The sequence below is a fragment of the Talpa occidentalis genome, unplaced genomic scaffold (genome assembly GCF_014898055.3).
Source record: "Talpa occidentalis isolate TD23 unplaced genomic scaffold, MPIMG_talOcc4v2.1 talOcc4.16, whole genome shotgun sequence".
Taxonomy (NCBI): domain Eukaryota; kingdom Metazoa; phylum Chordata; class Mammalia; order Eulipotyphla; family Talpidae; genus Talpa; species Talpa occidentalis.
The window spans coordinates 81917112-81933615 of record NW_023601653.1 but is presented as its reverse complement, the minus strand read 5'-3'; the positions used below and the strand labels follow the sequence as shown (position 1 = coordinate 81933615).

The window sequence follows — 16504 nt, the reverse complement described above, 5'->3', positions numbered from 1 at the left end:
TTCCCAATTGAATCTGAAGTTAAAATAAACCAGTTATAAAACAGTTTTTCAGCCTCATATTTATAATGAAGAGTCACTGCCTCTGACCATCAATATTGACTGGACTTTACTATGTCACAACAAGAAATGCAGAAATAGTGTTTTCTCCTATGGAGGAAATTATACCCTGAGAAAATATACCTCTACTCGCCTAATATGATATTTTAGTTTGCTTTTTACTGCAATGTATTGCAGATACATTCTGCAGGGAGGCTGTCTTTAAAATGTAGTTCCATCATTCTTTAGAGAATAGAAGGAGAGGGGGGTTTAAGGCTGGCTTGACACAGCCGTTGTGACAGGAGGCCATGGAAGACCAGATGCTGACTCTCCATGATGCCCATGTCTAATCCCTGGAACCTATGAATTTGTTACCCGGCATGGAAAAGAGTTAAGTAAATTGCTGATGACACTAAGGATGCTATTGCTGTGGTTTGATCACAGGAGGGTGTCAGGAGTCATAGCAGGGAGATTGACTGCACAGGCCTAATGTAATCCCAGAGCCTGTGACTGTGGGAGGAAGCAGAAGAGCAGCCAAGACGGGAAGGGTCCCGCCTGCCCTTGAGACAGAGCAAACCCAGGGGAAAGCGCAGCAGAGGCAACAATTCTGTTAGCAGTTGACAATTAGCCCAGACATCCAGCCACAGAACCTCCTAGAAGACACACATATCAGCTTCATCAGATCCCCCAGACCATAATAAATGTGGAGAAGAAAGAGTAAGGAGGAGGAGCAAAGCTGCCTAAAGGAAAACTTGCGGGGCCTCCCTCATGGTGCAGGAGTTAAATCTCAGCACTATGAAGCTATCCGCAGCCACTGCAGCAGGAGTTCCAGCCCCAGCCAGGGAGCTACCCACATGGCACAGCAGACCTCTCCCAGCTGCTCCCCTCAGCAGTGTTGTTCAGTATATCCACCTGTTCTGTACCCCATTCTGTCTCTGGTGAATCCTCTTACACACCCCTCCCCAATCTGGTCTACCCCCCACCTCCTGTATGCATAAATAAATAAAATAAAATCTTTTTAAAAATAAAATAAAATAAGGGTCTCCCTGGTGCCACAAGAAGTTATGACACAGCGTATGAAGCTATCTGCAGCCACTGCAGCAGGAGTTCGATCCCCAGCCAGGGAGCTACCCACATGGCACAGCAGACCTCTCCTGTCTCCCTGCTCCTCCCCTCATCAGTGTGTTTCAGTCAATCTGCCTGTTTGTTCCCTGCTCTGTCTCTGGTGAGTCCTCTCACCCCACCCCCCCCCGCACCTCTCCCTGTAACCCAGTTCTTGTATGCATAAATTAATAAATCTTTTTAAAAATAAATAAATAAAATAAAATGAAGTAAATTTGACCCATGACTTAGTCAAAACACACGTGAGAGATTTCTAAAGAAAACCCAAACTCCCCTGAGTTGGAAACAGAAAATCCTGCCAGCAGTCGAGCAAGTGCAGTGCGTTTGTAGTGGCCAATTCGAGAACTAGGCCTTGGGGCTGCCAGTCTCTGGTGCGTGACCCCAAGATAGGGGCCAAACTAGGATCAAAGTGGTATTGGGAAAAGGGGGTGGCCCATTTGACTTGTTTTCATCTACCTGGTTTTGACCGCAGGACATGATTCAAAGCAGGCACACGTGAAGAAACACAGTAACAAAATTTATTTAGGTAGGGAGTGTGCAAAGGGAGAGGAGAAAGAGAGGTAGGGGGGGAGAGAGAGAGAGAGAGAGGAACCTTAGATATTTACAAGCCCGTGAGGGTCCCACACGGTCTGCCCAACCCCAGACGGTGTCTCTGGCGCAGAAACCAAATTCAAAATGGCAGCCGGCTCCTCAGCAAGGGGACTGGGCCAGGCTGCGTGGAGCATGGCGGCTGCTGAAGCTGAGGGTGCGTGCTAGAACCCACCCTTGGAAGAAGAGGCGGGTCTGCGGACCACAGCGCCCACAGGGCCCGGCATTTCTGACTGGAGGACAGAGGGGCCGTTTGTCCAACTTAGGACAGCCTGCGCCTGGCTATGGCTCTGAGGGAGCAAGGCCGCGTGCTTCGGCTCGTCCATCTTCACGGCCACGCCACTCCTCCCCTCATTCCCTCTGCCCTCACTGAGGAAGTTGGGGTGGTGCGGGGGCTCCACCCTCTCCCGGGGCGGCCTGTGGGTGTGGCTGGCCAGCGAGGCCTCTGGAGCAGAGCACAGAGCGCTCAGGGCACATCTTGCGGGGAAGCTTCGGGAACAAACCAACATGGCGTCATCTGCTGCCTGGGGACGCCCGCGCGCTGGACCGGACCTGGAGGCCAGGTGCAGGGCGCCACCAGGACAGCCCAGCACCACCATATCCTTGGCCTGGAGGAGCTCAGGTGGGGGTGGGGGTCTTCAGTGGGGACCCAGAGGGACCGGACTGGGCGCCCCAAGCCTGGCGCTGCGCCACGCGCTGCTGAGAGGGGAGCGGCCCAGCCCTTGGGCGCGCGTTCACCCCACAGCCCTGCGGGCGCCCCGGGAGCCGCAGCCCAGAGTCTTACAGAAGCACGTCATTTCCTCAGAGATGTTTTGGGAGCCAAACACTAATTTACGTGAAAATCTGTCGAGAAAATAGTTCTTAGCTTAGTCTCAATTTGCTGTGTGTTCTCAGTCATCGCTTTTTGTTGTTTGTTTTTCCCCACAGCACCTTCAGCTTCAGGTGCCGTTCAGCAGGGAGGCCTGTCCTCTGAGAGTGGCAGCTCGCGGCCTAGGAGAGGAGCCTGTATGTCGTCCCCACCTCCCACTCCATGGCCTGTAATTTAAAAAAAAAAAAATGTTTATTGAAGTAGCATGGTGTCATTACACAAGCTGAGGTGCAATGTTATAAGTCACCATCTGTGTGTAACACTCATGTACCACTGAAAGTCCCTTTCTCTCCTTCATCACACAGTTGACCCCCTGACCCATCTGCCAGCCCCGGTAACAACTAGTGGTAACTACTCACTTGGTGTCTGGTGCTCAGTGTGCTCGTCACTCATCTGTCTGGTGTCTCCATGTGCTGCACGCGCAGGAGAGCCTCTGGCCTGTCTCTCTCTGCCTATTTCGCTTTGCCCATGTCCTTTGTCCGCCCATGTGGTTGCAATGGCCCCCTTTTCCTGACGCTGGGCGTTGGAGCCCAGGGGAGCGCTGTCTGGGCCAGCAGTCAGCAGAGATACCCAAGAAAGGACGAGTTAAACCCAGGTCATTCTAGTCCAGGTCTCGAGACAACCCCTGATTGTTCCTGCCCCAAGGACCGGGATCCCCCTGGCCTGCCTGGCGATGTTGTCTGATGTCTCCCAGCCAAGACTTCCCTGCTCACTCCCCCAGGAGGTGGACTCTTTGGGAGATGCCTTCCCGACCCAGCATAGGAGGTGCTGTGCCTTGGGGTGGGTGCAGTTGTCTCCACCTCTTCCCACCACCATCCCTTACAGGCTTGGGGTCTACTCCCCAGGGCTAGGACCATGATCTAAGCCCACTCCTGCCGCCCTTGGTGTACAAGGGCTAAGCTCTGCCACTCTTGCCCAAGGCAACACCTGCTTTGGCTGAGTATGGAGATGACCAAGCCTGGCGATAGCACAATGTAGAGATTTATCCTTGGTCCCTTTGTGCGAAACGCTGGCCCACTGTCTGATGGCACAGAAGCCACCAGTTTTTGTGAAAAGAACCAGTTTAATGCTAGGTCACCTTCAGGAGACTGGAGGCAAGGCTCTAATCAAAGACAGGGCCTTGGGCAATATTGACCGTGTCCAGGGGTTAAGGAACAAAGAAAGTATTTTCTAAATGCAAGCTGATCGTCTGACTGGCTGCTTTCTGCTCCTTTGGCACAACTCCAGTTTGCATCCAGAATGAGAACAAAGGGGAGCACCCCACGCCTCTGAATGGTGTCCATCTGACCACGACCAGGGGACCTTAATTCCATCTTGCATGGTCAGTTTGGGTCTGGCCAATGAGGGGTCACCTCGAGGACAGCAAACTCTCCTGAGGCTGCTCTCTGAAACACAGCTGATTTATAGGAAATCTGTCTTTCCTTCCTTTAAAGGGGGTGAGGGCTTTTTTGTCCCGTTGTTTCACTCTCCAGAGCCTACCCTGCTGTTCTTGTGAGACAGGCAGAAATAGGAAAAGATCACCAAGGCCACCACAGTTCTGCCTTTACCATCGGCAACTATGTGCCCCTTTTCTGTCAGATCCTCTAGACGGGGAGGGAGGGTGGTGGCCCTGGGCCCAGGTCCCTCAGAATGAGCTGATGACCAGCCTCATCCTGGAGGGTATCCGAGAGCCCCGTGGACTCCAGCACCATCTCTCCCTGCATGTGGTGCAGCCCGAGGCGCGGCCCTCTCCACTCACTTCCCTATCTCATGACCTTATTTCCTTTCCCAACTTCCAGCTCGCCTTCAGAGAGTCTTTGCCCCGTCGCCTGGAATCTCTCCGGTCCTCCAGGCCCTGACCCTGAACATTTTCCACGTCTCTGCTCCCCAGTCCTCTGCTCCTCCTACATCTCATCCCCTCTCAGGATCAAGGACTTGACCCCAGGCCTTTTCTTTTCTTTTTTTTTTTTTTTAATAGAGGCATGTTTTATTTATTTATTTATTTGTTTGTTTGTTTGTTTGTTTGTTTATACATGCACTGGGTACAGTCAGAAGCGCGGGAGGGTGAGAGAATTCACCAGAGCCAGAGCGGGGAGCAGAGCAGGCAGAAGGACCGAAGCACACCGCTGAGGGGAGCAGCGGGCGGCAGGAGAGGTCTGTGCGCCATGTGGGACCCTCCTCCGGTGGCCGGGGAGCAGCTGGGGATTGAACCGGCGCCGCAGAGGCCGCGGGCAGCTTCGCAACCCAGCGCTCAACCGCTGCGCCACCGGGGAGGCCCAACCCCAGGCCTTTTCTGCAGGTGCCCAAGGACCTCATGACCCATCCTGGCTGAACCTCAGTCTCAGCGATGTTCAGATCTGAACTCTCTAGTCTCCTGCCTCCTGGCTTCTTTTGCTACCTGGGCACCTAGCTGCCATCAACTCCGTGACTTAGACTCACTGCCTCCTGACCTCTCTCTCCACTGCAGACCCAATTAGCTACTGTGTCGTTTGACCTAATCGTCCCTCCCTACCACTGTCACCACTATCCTCAGCTACCAGACCACCAGGTCCTAGTGGTAGAAGAAAAGGGCACTTAGTTTTCTGTCGGGGGAATTGCTGTGTCTTCAGTCCTTGCCTCTCACCATTTGCCTGGTCACTGTATGAAAGGGAGAGCTGGGCCTGCATGGAGCACAGTGAAAGCTCCTGACGTAATCTAGTATCACCCCAAGGACCCTGAGCCCCTTAGGTCTTTCTTCTTTGTGAGAGTTGAGATCTCACATCACTAGCCTCCCTCAGCAGGTGGCCCTGCTGTCTCTGACCTCAGGACAATGGAGGCACATCACCCCAGGGTGGGGGAAACCTTTTGTTTTTTCTATCCCTCTTCATGGAAACTCACCCAAGGGAGTGATAACCTGGAACTCATTTCTGTTAGGACTGGGTGGGCACAAAACCAGTCTTTGTTTGTGTCACATTCATGGATTTGTTTCCCTAGATACAAAAATCACATGTGCTTACATGCTCACACTCATGACAATAGTTTTGATGCCCAGGTTGGAGATGGGGAGTTGGGGAGCCAAGAGGCAGTGGGGGGGACTCTCTGGGCCAAGTTCTCCTTTCTCATTTGCCCCGTTCAGGCCACCTAAGTGAGCACCACTCAGCACCAGCTTCACCACCCGAGTCTTTCCCATTCCAAGCACCTTCATCCCTCAGGACTGCAGGAGAGAGAAAGAGACAGTCACCAGGGCTGTCCGAGGTGACAAAGCTTCAGGTTGGACTTGAATTTCTTGCATCTAGGCTAATTGGTATGGTGCTGCATCCACCTATAAAAATTAGAGTGGCTCACCCAGGGGCCTCTTGTGTTGCCAGCAGTGGAACTGGCTCATCTTCCTAGCCAGTTCCACAGACCGGGGTTCAGAAGACCAGCTTCTCCCGCTGTCTTCTTGGCCATCACTTCCCCCTGCCCCATGGCGGCCATCACGGATCTCTCCTTTATGTACCGCTGGTTTAAGAACTGCAATGTGGTGCGTAATCTCAAGGACAAGTATGTCTTCATCACGGGTTGTGACTCGGGCTTCGGGAAACTGCTGGCCAGGCAGCTGGTTGATCGGGGTATGCGGGTGCTGGCTGCATGCTTCACTGAGGAAGGGGCTCAGAAGCTTCAGCAGGAGACCTCCTACCAGCTGCAGACCATCCTATTGGATGTCACCAAGAGCGAGAGCGTCCAGGCGGCCACCCAGTGGGTGAGAGACCAAGTGGGCGAGCAAGGTGGGGCAAATTGCATTTTTTTGGCTTTCTCTGTCTATCTTATTTGTTTCTCTTTCTCCCACAGTCATCTGACATGAGGAGCCCTGTTGCTCAGATGGGCAGGAGAGTTTGTGCAGACAAGTGGGACCAGGGCTCTGGCTAAGTGGGATTGGAAATGATTGCATGACTTGACCTTGTCACAGGAAGGAGGAATTTCCCAAGGAACTTGGAAAACTCTGAGGGTGGGCGGAGGGTTTTCCTTCGGACGCGGAACAGGAAAGAGATAGTCTATATGTCTTTAAAGACGAGGTTGCCCTCTTGGGATGTCAGTGATCCTAACTATCAGCTGCTTAGAAATGTGAGCACATTTTTTGGCAGATCAGGCTGTGGGGAGGGACAAGGGAATATGAGGTTGGAGCCCCTGACTGGGAGCATTTGCTCTCCTTGACTGTGTCAGGCTAGCAGGCACCGGAGAAAGATCTAGTCTCTTCCTTCATGGCAGCTATGGGCTTGACCACAGGAAGTGTCTGTCAGATGGGCAGCTCCTATTGGGAAAGAAGGCTGTGGGTTGGGGCTGAAGCAGCAGGGTGGAGGCCTATTCTGGGAACTTCCTGCATGCAGGGTGTGGGTGCAGGAATGGGATGAACAGGATGACTCTGTTGTAGAAGCAGCAGCCTGGGGGAAGTCCACATAGGCAAGGACAATCTGGGGCCCACCCACATAGGCAAGGACAGAAGAGTCCTGGGACCCCAGAGGTGCCAGCAGAAACCCCCTGCTTTATTTTTCCTTTAGCATGTGTCACTATCCAATATACAACTTTATTGATTATTCTTATTTATTGTGATTTCCCGGCTAGAAAAAGCTTCAGGGATGGGGATAGCGATAGTGTTGGGCAGGGTTTTTAGTCTCTCTTTCTTTTTATTTTTTATTGCATATCCTTAGTACCTAGAACAGTGTCTGGTGTCTAGTAAGGTGCTCCACAAATATTTGTTGAATGAACTAATTAATAAATTACTCAGAAAAGTGACTCTCTTTCTTCTGAGCTAACACAACACCCTACATTGAGCCTTGAACCATTTGTGTTAATGGTTTACTGTGTATATTCATTTCCCATTGGTACTATAATCAATGAAATCAACCTTAGTAGCTTTAAACAACACAAATTTACTATCTTGTAGTTCTGGAGGTCAGTGGAATGGGTTTCACTAAAATCAAAGTGCAGACAGAGCTGTGTTTCTCCTGGAGGCTCTAAGGAAGTTGTTCCATTGCCTTTCCCAGCTTCTAAAGGCTGTCTGCCTTCCTTGGCTCATGACTCCTCCTGTCTTCAAGGCCAGCAAAGTGGGGCCAAGTCCTTTTCACACTGCTATCTTGCCTGCCTCTTCTACTCAGAAGGATCCTTGTGATTCAATTGGGCTCACCAGACTAATCCAAGATAATCTCCCCATGTTAAGATCAGTTGAGTAGCAACTTGAAATCCATCTGCTAACTTAATTCTTCTATTCCATATAAAGCACTAAATTCACAGGTTCCAGAAATTAATGCAGAGACATCATGGGGGTGGGCGGCATTATTTTGTCTACCCCATTGGGCAACGTCCTTTGTCAAAGAAGCACTAAGATATGGGAGCAAAGGTGTTCTTGCATTTAAGATTCCTTGTAGCTCCTGAGCCTCAGGACATGGCAGGTGGGCACAGCGTTAAGGCTGTCAGCATTGCTCTGACAGTTCTCTAGTTGCTTTTTGCAAAAAAGAATATTAAGGTTGTCCTGTTCCCCAGCAGGCAGAGCAGTTTACCAGGGGCCATGGGCAGTAGTGGTGAGTGTGTCTCTTCTCCACAGGCAGAGAACACCTGGGTTTTTACAGCCCTTGGCTCTCAGGACCCCCATTTCTTCCTCTGTAAAAGCAGAGGGAACTTTCCAACTGGGCAGGTTCTGAGTCCTGCCAGACAGTTGGCCTCCTGGGGTCTCTCTCATTGATGAAGGCAAGAAGATAGAGTGGGGCACTGGTTGTGTGGGGGTCCTGGGACTTGAGGGAGGGGTAGACTATGGGTAGTGTTTACCTCCAGATCGGTTTCCTGGGCAGAGTGAAAAGCGTGTCTCGGAGGAGCATCTTGAGGCTTCAGATGGGGAAGGGGAGGGAAGGAGCCAGCGCAGTGGGGCTCATGGAATCCCCAAGGGAACAGCTGGAAGTTATCTTTGGGGATCATTTAAATCCCAACATGTTTTAGTATCAAACACCCTCTCCCAAGTGGAATTTTGCTTGCAGGGTCAATATGTCAAACAAATAGCAGCAGAGCTTCCTCTGTATTTACCTCCTTTAATGGGTTCTGGGGTTCAGCCTAGAAAGTTTCAAGATTCCAAGCTATAGGTGCAATCGACAAAGAACCTGAGATCCAGAGAAAGAAAGCAACTTGTCCGAGGCTGGAGGCAGAACCAGGATTAGAAAGAGGTCTGGGTCCTGCAGAGTTCTGTCCATTTCTACCAACGCAATTTAAATATTTCAGTGAAAGCCTGATCACATTTTCCATAATTATTTTATTTTACTGTCTTATATTTTCCTTTATCAATATGATTCATTTCCACTCTGGTTTGTACATTTAAAAGATGAGACTCTGACTTGTTCATTTACGTCTCTGGCATCTCCCTGTGTGACTCACACAGAACAGATGCAAGAATGAAGGGGTGAAGTGTGAATGGATGAGTGCATGAGGCACTGGCTTTGGTAATGTGTGCAATGAGTTAGTTTCTTACACTTCGGTGAGTAGAAAGGGGGTGGCAGAATGGAGGATTAATTTATTTGTGCAAAAATGGTATCTCTCTTCTCAGAGCTAATTCCCTAGGTCCTGTGACCTACCGCCTGCCTTGTTGCTGGTCCAGGACCAAGCTAGCTGGCAGACTATGTGAATCAGAGAAATTGCCCCTTTAGGGAAAACAAATTAGTTTACTAAACACACATCTTCCTTCAAGCTATAATGGCTCCCCACCCCATATACCAAGCCTGAACATCTTATGCCTTGGGCACCAGCTCAATCATTCTTGGCACCCCTCAGCTGGCAGGCAGTGGACCTGGTGCTTTACCAGACACTGCTGATTTCTGTGCGGCTTTCTCATTCTCTCCCTGTCTTGCCCCCAGGCCTCTGGGCCCTAGTGAATAATGCCGGTGTGGGCCTGCCCAGTGGTCCCAACGAGTGGCTGACCAAGGAGGACTTTGTGAAGGTGATCAACGTCAACCTGGTGGGGCTGATTGATGTAACCCTCCACATGCTACCCATGGTCAAGAAGGCCCGGGGCAGAGTCGTCAACATGTCCAGCTCTGGCGGTATTGTGGCTGCCATAGGTGGTGGCTACTGCGTCTCCAAGTTTGGTGTTGAGGCCTTCTCTGACAGCATCAGGTAACTGGATCCTGCCACCAAACCACTCAGGATGGAAGATCCTCAGGGTCTCACCTCAAGAAGGGGTGGGGGGTGAGTCAGCAAGTGAGCAGGGGAGTTCCAGAAGCTCAAACAGTAGCAGAAGGAAGGCTAGATCTCCGGGGCCTTCCCAGGAGCCAGGAGAAGGACAGGAATGGGGTGATATTAGGAGGCTCTCTTCCGGCCTTCCCTTGGACAGTTCCAGAATAGCAAAACTCTGTTTGGGCCTATGGGAATAGGAGGGAGACACCACCAAACAAAGAGTCCTGGGAGTGAAGGTGTTCCCAGAAGACCCTGCGAGGAGACGCAGGCCTTGCCTAGACCTCCTCATTCTCTTTGACAGTGGGTATTGGGTGAGGAGGGGACTGGCTGGAGCAGGAGGCAGGATGTGGGTGTAGATCTCTACTGACCTCCTCTTGGCTGCCCCTGCCTAACGTAAATTGTCCAGAGATCAGGCTCAGAGAAGAGCTGTGGCCCTGAACAAGGCATATTTGCATGAAGGCCATGCCTGATGTGGTGTGTGTGTTGGGGTGGAGGGACGTGTGGGCTGGTCCCTGCAGAGATAGAGTCCATTAGTCCCTGAGGACACCTTGTCACCCGGGGACCCTAGACTGAGTGCAGCTCTTCTTGCCCAGGCGTGAGCTCCACTACTTTGGGGTGAAGGTGAGCATCATCGAGCCTGGGAACTACCGGACAGCCATTCTGGGCAACAACGGCTTGGAGACCAACTTGCGAAAGCTGTGGGAGCGCCTGCCCCAGGAGACCCGGGACAGCTATGGAGAGGAGTACTTCATCACCTGTGAGTTCCCTGGCGCGACACGGGTCTCCAAGAGGGACAGGGAGCCCTTGGGGGTCACGGGCCAGCCTTCGCCTTCCAGATGATAGGATAGAGTTTCACAGGGGTCATGCGCCCAAGGCTGTGTAACTTGTGGCAGAGCTGGGGGTTGAGAATAGAGACCATGTGGGCATCTGCTGGGAGTGGCAGGTTCATAGCTGCTAGGGAGGTGGGGGGTTAGGAGAGATTCTGCCCACTCTTGAGACCTGCCCCTGTAAGCATTACCACCAGCTGAAATACACTGAAGCAAGTACAAAGGGGCCATTAAGAGCACAGCTGCTTGAGCCAGATGCCCGAGTTGGTGCCCCGGCTCTGCCACCCACCACCTAGGAGACTGCGGGCATGTTTCCTAGTTGCTTTTGCCTTGGTTTTCTCTTAAATGAATCGATGATAGCACCTCCCTCACAGGGCCTTACTCTCTGTGAAGTCTCTTGCACATGCTGGGTGCTTGTTCAGTGGAGAGGAACAGGAGCACATGAGGGTTTAAATGGAAGGGGCACGAGGCAGCTCCCCCTCTATCCTCAAGCTAGGGGTCTCTTGTGAGCAAGGGTAGAGGAGGGACATCACAGCTTTACTATACTGCCCCCCAAATTTTGCACAGTTCTTCTAGTTTGAGCAATGGCTGGGGCCCTGGCCATTGGGGAATAAAAGCAGGGAGTGGGAGGTGAGACAGCAGAGGAGATACTGGCCAGAAGAGCTGGGGAGCGCCTGCAGGAGGAGAAAGCCACTTGGAGGAGCAGAAGGCCCCACATCTGCTCAGAGAGTCTAATCTCAAAGCTGAGCTGGCTGGTTGCAGAAGAGGATGGCCCATGAGCCTTCCTAATTCTCTCCATTTCTGCCCCAGGGCCCAGGCAAGCAGCCCCTCGGAGCCAGCCAGGGCGGCTGCAGTGACTCTGAGCCACTGCAGCGCCCAGGGTGTGCCAGAAACTGGCAAATTGGCCGGCCCCTCCTTGCAGGCGCGTCACTTCTCTAGTAGCTTCCCTGTGACCTGATCACCAGTTCAAAAGGCGAGGATGACACTTTGCTGGGAGGTTCCTAAGGACAGAGGAAAGCAGCCAGGCTCTCAGCCCCATTCTTGCTCCCTTGGGACCTCGGCGGCCTAGTTCCACTTTTCCCTGACTCAGATTTGCTTTTTCCTTTTACTTGACTTTCATGAAACAGCTCCCAAGAGGCAATTTACCGCTGCCTACAGAGCTCTTAGATGCTGGAACCAGGGCTGAGGACAAACTTCAGCTCTCCTACTTGCCGGGGGCAATTTACTCAGTTTTCTCATCTGTAATGAATTATGAGACTTAAATGAGCTAGCCTATATAAAGTGCTTAGAATATGACCTCGTCCCCAGTAAGAACAATTATTTAGAAGTTTATTGCTTCTAGCCTCCTTAGACTGAGCATGACCTCCTTCCCCCTCTACACTGGTGCTAAGATTATAAGCACTTGTATTCCAAAGAGAGACTCTTAGATAGTAATTATCCCAAATCCAAAGTGATGAATTTTTGAAATATACCCAGATATTCTGCATGGGTTAAATGTAGTCACTGAATCAGCTATCCCTACTGTCATACTCTCCTGTCCAGGAGATGTATGATGCTTGATGTTCAGCTCAACTAGTGTTTGTTGGGATTCAGAGAGGAGACTAAGTTGCTGGGAATCCAGCAGCAGAAATCTGAAAACAAAACACCACACAGAGAATTGTGCACCAACACACGTGTGTGTGAAGCAAAGCCACAGCACACAGAGGTGATGAGGGTGCCCTGGTGAGTTTAGGAAAATGAATAGGAGCCCCTCAAAGGGGGAAGGTGGTGGGCATTTCCCACGGAGGGAGGAGCTTGAGCACCAGCTTAGAGACCGGACACAGTGCTGGACACCTTTGGAGACAGTGTGGGTTGGGGTTTAGGTGACAGACATCCCTCTAACCATGGGACACAAGTCCCTAAACTTCAATTTCTTCACTGTAAAGCATGACTTCTCTCTGACGAGTTGTTAGGAAAATTAAACAAGAATGAAAGTACTCAGCTCAGTCAAATAATAGGGTCTCAACAGACCCTTCACCATCATTTTACTTCTAGTCTAACCCGGTGCCATGTGAGCAGGTCCTGGCAGGGAATGAAACTGGGAGTCAGATCTCGAAAGGCTTTGATGACTCTGCTAAGGAGTGCGACTCTTAAGCAGAAGGCATTGAAGAGCCTATCAAATGACTTTGGTCAGATTTGTGTGGCTGGGAAGCTGAGAAGTTATTGCAGATTCCAGTGAAGGAATGACATTAGAAGTCGTGGTGCGTGCGTGCGTGCGTGTGTGTGTGTGTGTGTGTGTGTGTGTGTGTGTGTACAGGGAGGGAGGAACTGTGACAACAAACTAAGGAAATTTTAGGCATGGTTATATAGCATCACTGGACACAAATTCCAGCGCAGGCTTGAGGCCAGCCAAACAAGCCCCTGGCTTGTGAATGCCAGGACCAGGTCAATTACCTTGATGATTTTTAATTATACCCAAAATAGAACATATTGGAAATGGCTAATTAATAGCAACCTAATATGGGCACAGTTCCAAAGAAGGAGCGCAAAGGACCCCTAGCACTGGCACACGAAGAGAATATTTTTGTCTTAACAGGCCTGGCAGTGAGCCACAGCCTGGCTTGCTTAGCACTGTTCAGGGGCAACGCAGCCATCTGTCAGTTTACTTGCTCCTCTCAGCCCTGCTGGGGAGGCCACCACAAATCCCCCACTTTGATTCTCTTTCTTCCTGGGGAGGGGTTAGGACAAAGGCCCAGGACTTCCCTCTGGTAAGGGAGAAGGGAGCAGAAACTCAACCGCCGGGGCCATACTGTCAAAGCCTGGTCCCTGCTACGTTATAGACGATCTTGCTTAATTCCCTCACTGTGACTCAAGTGTCTCCTAATGGCCTAAATCCCTGTCTTCTTCTTCCCTGTCTAGGAGAGTGACAGGGATTAAATGAGTATTCACGTCTCCCTTTCCACTCCATGTCTAGCAAGGTGTTGGTTACAAATTAGGAGCTCAAGAAATATTTGAAAGAGCAGGAAGGAATGTGCCTGGTGCACTTCCTGTGTCTCAGGTTGCTTCTTCCACCCTCACTGCCTCTGCAGCTGCTCCTCACCTTTCAGAACCTCATTCCACAACCGTCTCATCACATCCGCTGGCCTCACCCTGGTCAGCCCACACAGGTTTCCCTGGCTCCGAGGGAGCACGCCTGGCCCTGAGCACCTCGAGTGAGTCTCTTGACACTAGCTTCCCTGCCTGGGATCTGCTGATGAGGTGTTCTGAGCCAGGCCCAACCGTGGAGGACAGGCTGCTGCTTCCTAGGACATGATACTGCTCAGTGGACAGTCTAGCTTTAAGTTAGTGTGGCTCTTCTGGGGACCCCAAATGTGGTATGGCTCTTCTGGGGACCCCAAATGTAGTATTCTTTTTTTACCTTTCTTCCTCCCTCCCTTCTTTTCTTCTTTCCTTTTAGTTAAAAAAGTTATACTGATCCTTCATCCAGTTAGTGTGACAAAAGTATTTCAAAGCACTCACGCTTTAGAATCAGATCTTCTTGCTACAATACTAATAAATGTTCGGGGCAGATATTTAAGAAACAGAAATGAAGAAAGTATAAATCCCACCCAACCCCACCACCACTCATGGACCTGATGGCCTGAGTGCTCAGGATTATCTGCAGTCCGCCACTGTTTACTTGATGGGAGAGGATCCGCTCCCGCCCCTGGGAAACCTGGCATCAAGGCCCCGGAAGAGGGGGTGCTCAGCTCACTGGCTTCCGCCGCGTGGCTCTGCCTAAGAGTTCAGCGCTGAAGACTTGCTGCCCAGGAGCTCTCGCTGTGCCCTCTTTCGCCAGGGACCCACCCTAGCCTGTAGCACTCTCCACTCGTGAGGCTCTGACCTTGTGTCCAGAACATCGAAGTGGGACATTGGCTGCGTCTTTCCTTCTGGTCCAGGGCCAATGACGACGGCTAGTCCTCTGGAGCAAGTCCTAGTTTTGATTTCATTTTGATTATCTGGTGGCCCTGTATCCTCATCAGCTGGCCCTCAGGCTTGTTCTTTAAAGGTTCCTTTAAGTTCTGGATCTGGAACCCATCTCTAAAATCCTTCACATAAATTTTTTATTGTATTTTTTTTCAAGGTAACGCTGTGCATAGTTTTTTTTCCAGGAAACAGAAAGGGGAGTCCTCTGAGTGGAGGCTGAAGGGTACTTACACAACTGTCCTGTTCTCATCAACTGCCCACCAGTGTCCTCTGCAGAGCAGGCAAATTCCCCACCCTAGACCATCCCCAGAGTTGACTCAAGTTTTAATCCCTTGGCAAAGCGTCTGATTCTAGGGCACCCTTTCTCCCACAGCTCCTGGCACTCTCATTGAAATCTGAGTAACACTGACCTTCCCTGTCCCAGGGTGCCGAGGCTGCAGGCCGGGGCCCATTGTAACATGTGTCTTGTCTCTTATTTGCATTGTGAGCTTTGACAGACTTGGGCTACTCAAGTGCCTCGTACCCATCTCCATGCTCATGTGTGTGATGCCCAGCGGAATAGCCCCTCGTGTTTGTCAGAGCCTTGTCAGTGACCTGGCTGTGCCATAGGTCACTGGAGCTCCACAATGGCCTTGGCACACAGGCAAGGGCAGTGTTACTATTTTTAATAACATTTTCCTCCTGCATGCTTTTGTAGAAAACTGGAAAACCCTAAGAAATACACAGGTGGGAAAAATGCCTCCAGTGACTAGGAATCACACAGGGAGACAGTATTTTTACTAATTTCCTCCTAATTTTTCTATGTGTTGAAGTCCATTTATTTCCTATCCTGTCCTCCCCCCCAGTTTATCCTGCTATTATCCATGTTTACTGTTCTCAAAGGCAGGCATTATTATCCCCATTTTATAGATGACGAAAATTTAAGCTCAAGGTCACTAGTAAGTGGCATAAGTGGGCACAGTTCTTCTCATGGCTAGCCTAATGCAATAGCAGGAATCCAGTGCATGCTTGTTTAATTCAGGAAGAGAAATAAAATCCTTTTTAGGGAGCTTGTGTGAGGACTTCCTGGACGGTGTGGTAGATCTGGAAGGTCTGAAATGTTAGATCAGGGATCTGATGGAAATGGAGCCTGGAAGGAATTCAGAAGAAGTCATCTTTTATGAAGAATCATTGAGCTTTTTCCCCCTTCTTGTGCCCTCAGATACGGAGAGGTTAACAAACACGATGCGGTTGGCAGATCCAAGGATCAGTGATGTCACCAATAGCATGGAGCACGCCATTGTTTCCCGGACCCCCCGCATCCGCTACAACCCTGGCTTGGACGCCAAACTCCTCTACCTCCCCTTGTCTAAGCTGCCCACCTCTGTGACAGATTTCATCCTGAGCCGGTACCTTCCAAGGCCAGCAGACAGCGTCTGAGTTGGGGAAGCCAAAGGGCAGTCAGTGGAAGGTGAAAGACCGCTGCGGGACAAGGGACTATGGGGACATGAGAGGGAGCATCAGATGATCTAGGGGACCTGACGTGGCTGCCATCCACTGCTGATGAATTTACTGGTAGCTTCGGACAGAAGATGAATGCCTCTTCCCACCACTGGAGCCCCACAGAAACCTGGCATGGCCTTTTCAGGTTCAAAGAACTGCAGCATGGCCCCAAGAACATCTGGCATCCATCCGAATATGGCTTTTTCTGGTGCTTTGCTTTTCCAGGAGAAGAACACTAGCTCCTGCTGAATCATGAGCCTCTCTGTTATCATTGCCGCTGGGAATTATTGTGGGATAATCTAACCCACAGAGAAGCCCAGGCTCTTTCCAGCTGGGTCTCTAAATATGCATTAGCCTTCAAATAATCCATTATTTGAAGCATGTAGTAGGCCAGTTGGGGGGTGCAAGATCAAATCAGGTAAAAGTTTGTGATATTTTCTCTTTCTTTAGATTTCTCTGTCCATAGGTGATTGGGAGCATGAAA

The 16504-nt window shown here is 50.8% G+C and overlaps 1 protein-coding gene across 1 annotated transcript; it reads left to right on the top strand.

Moving 5' to 3' along the window:
• The first annotated feature begins 6016 nt into the window (after window positions 1-6016).
• On the top strand, window positions 6017-16009 carry SDR9C7 (short chain dehydrogenase/reductase family 9C member 7). Its single transcript, XM_037515446.2, has 4 exons — window positions 6017-6339; window positions 9448-9706; window positions 10360-10523; window positions 15740-16009. Exons 1-4 carry the CDS (start codon window positions 6039-6041, stop codon window positions 15955-15957), a joined length of 942 nt encoding a protein of 313 aa, XP_037371343.1. The 5' UTR covers window positions 6017-6038; the 3' UTR covers window positions 15958-16009.
• Window positions 16010-16504: the final 495 nt, after the last annotated feature.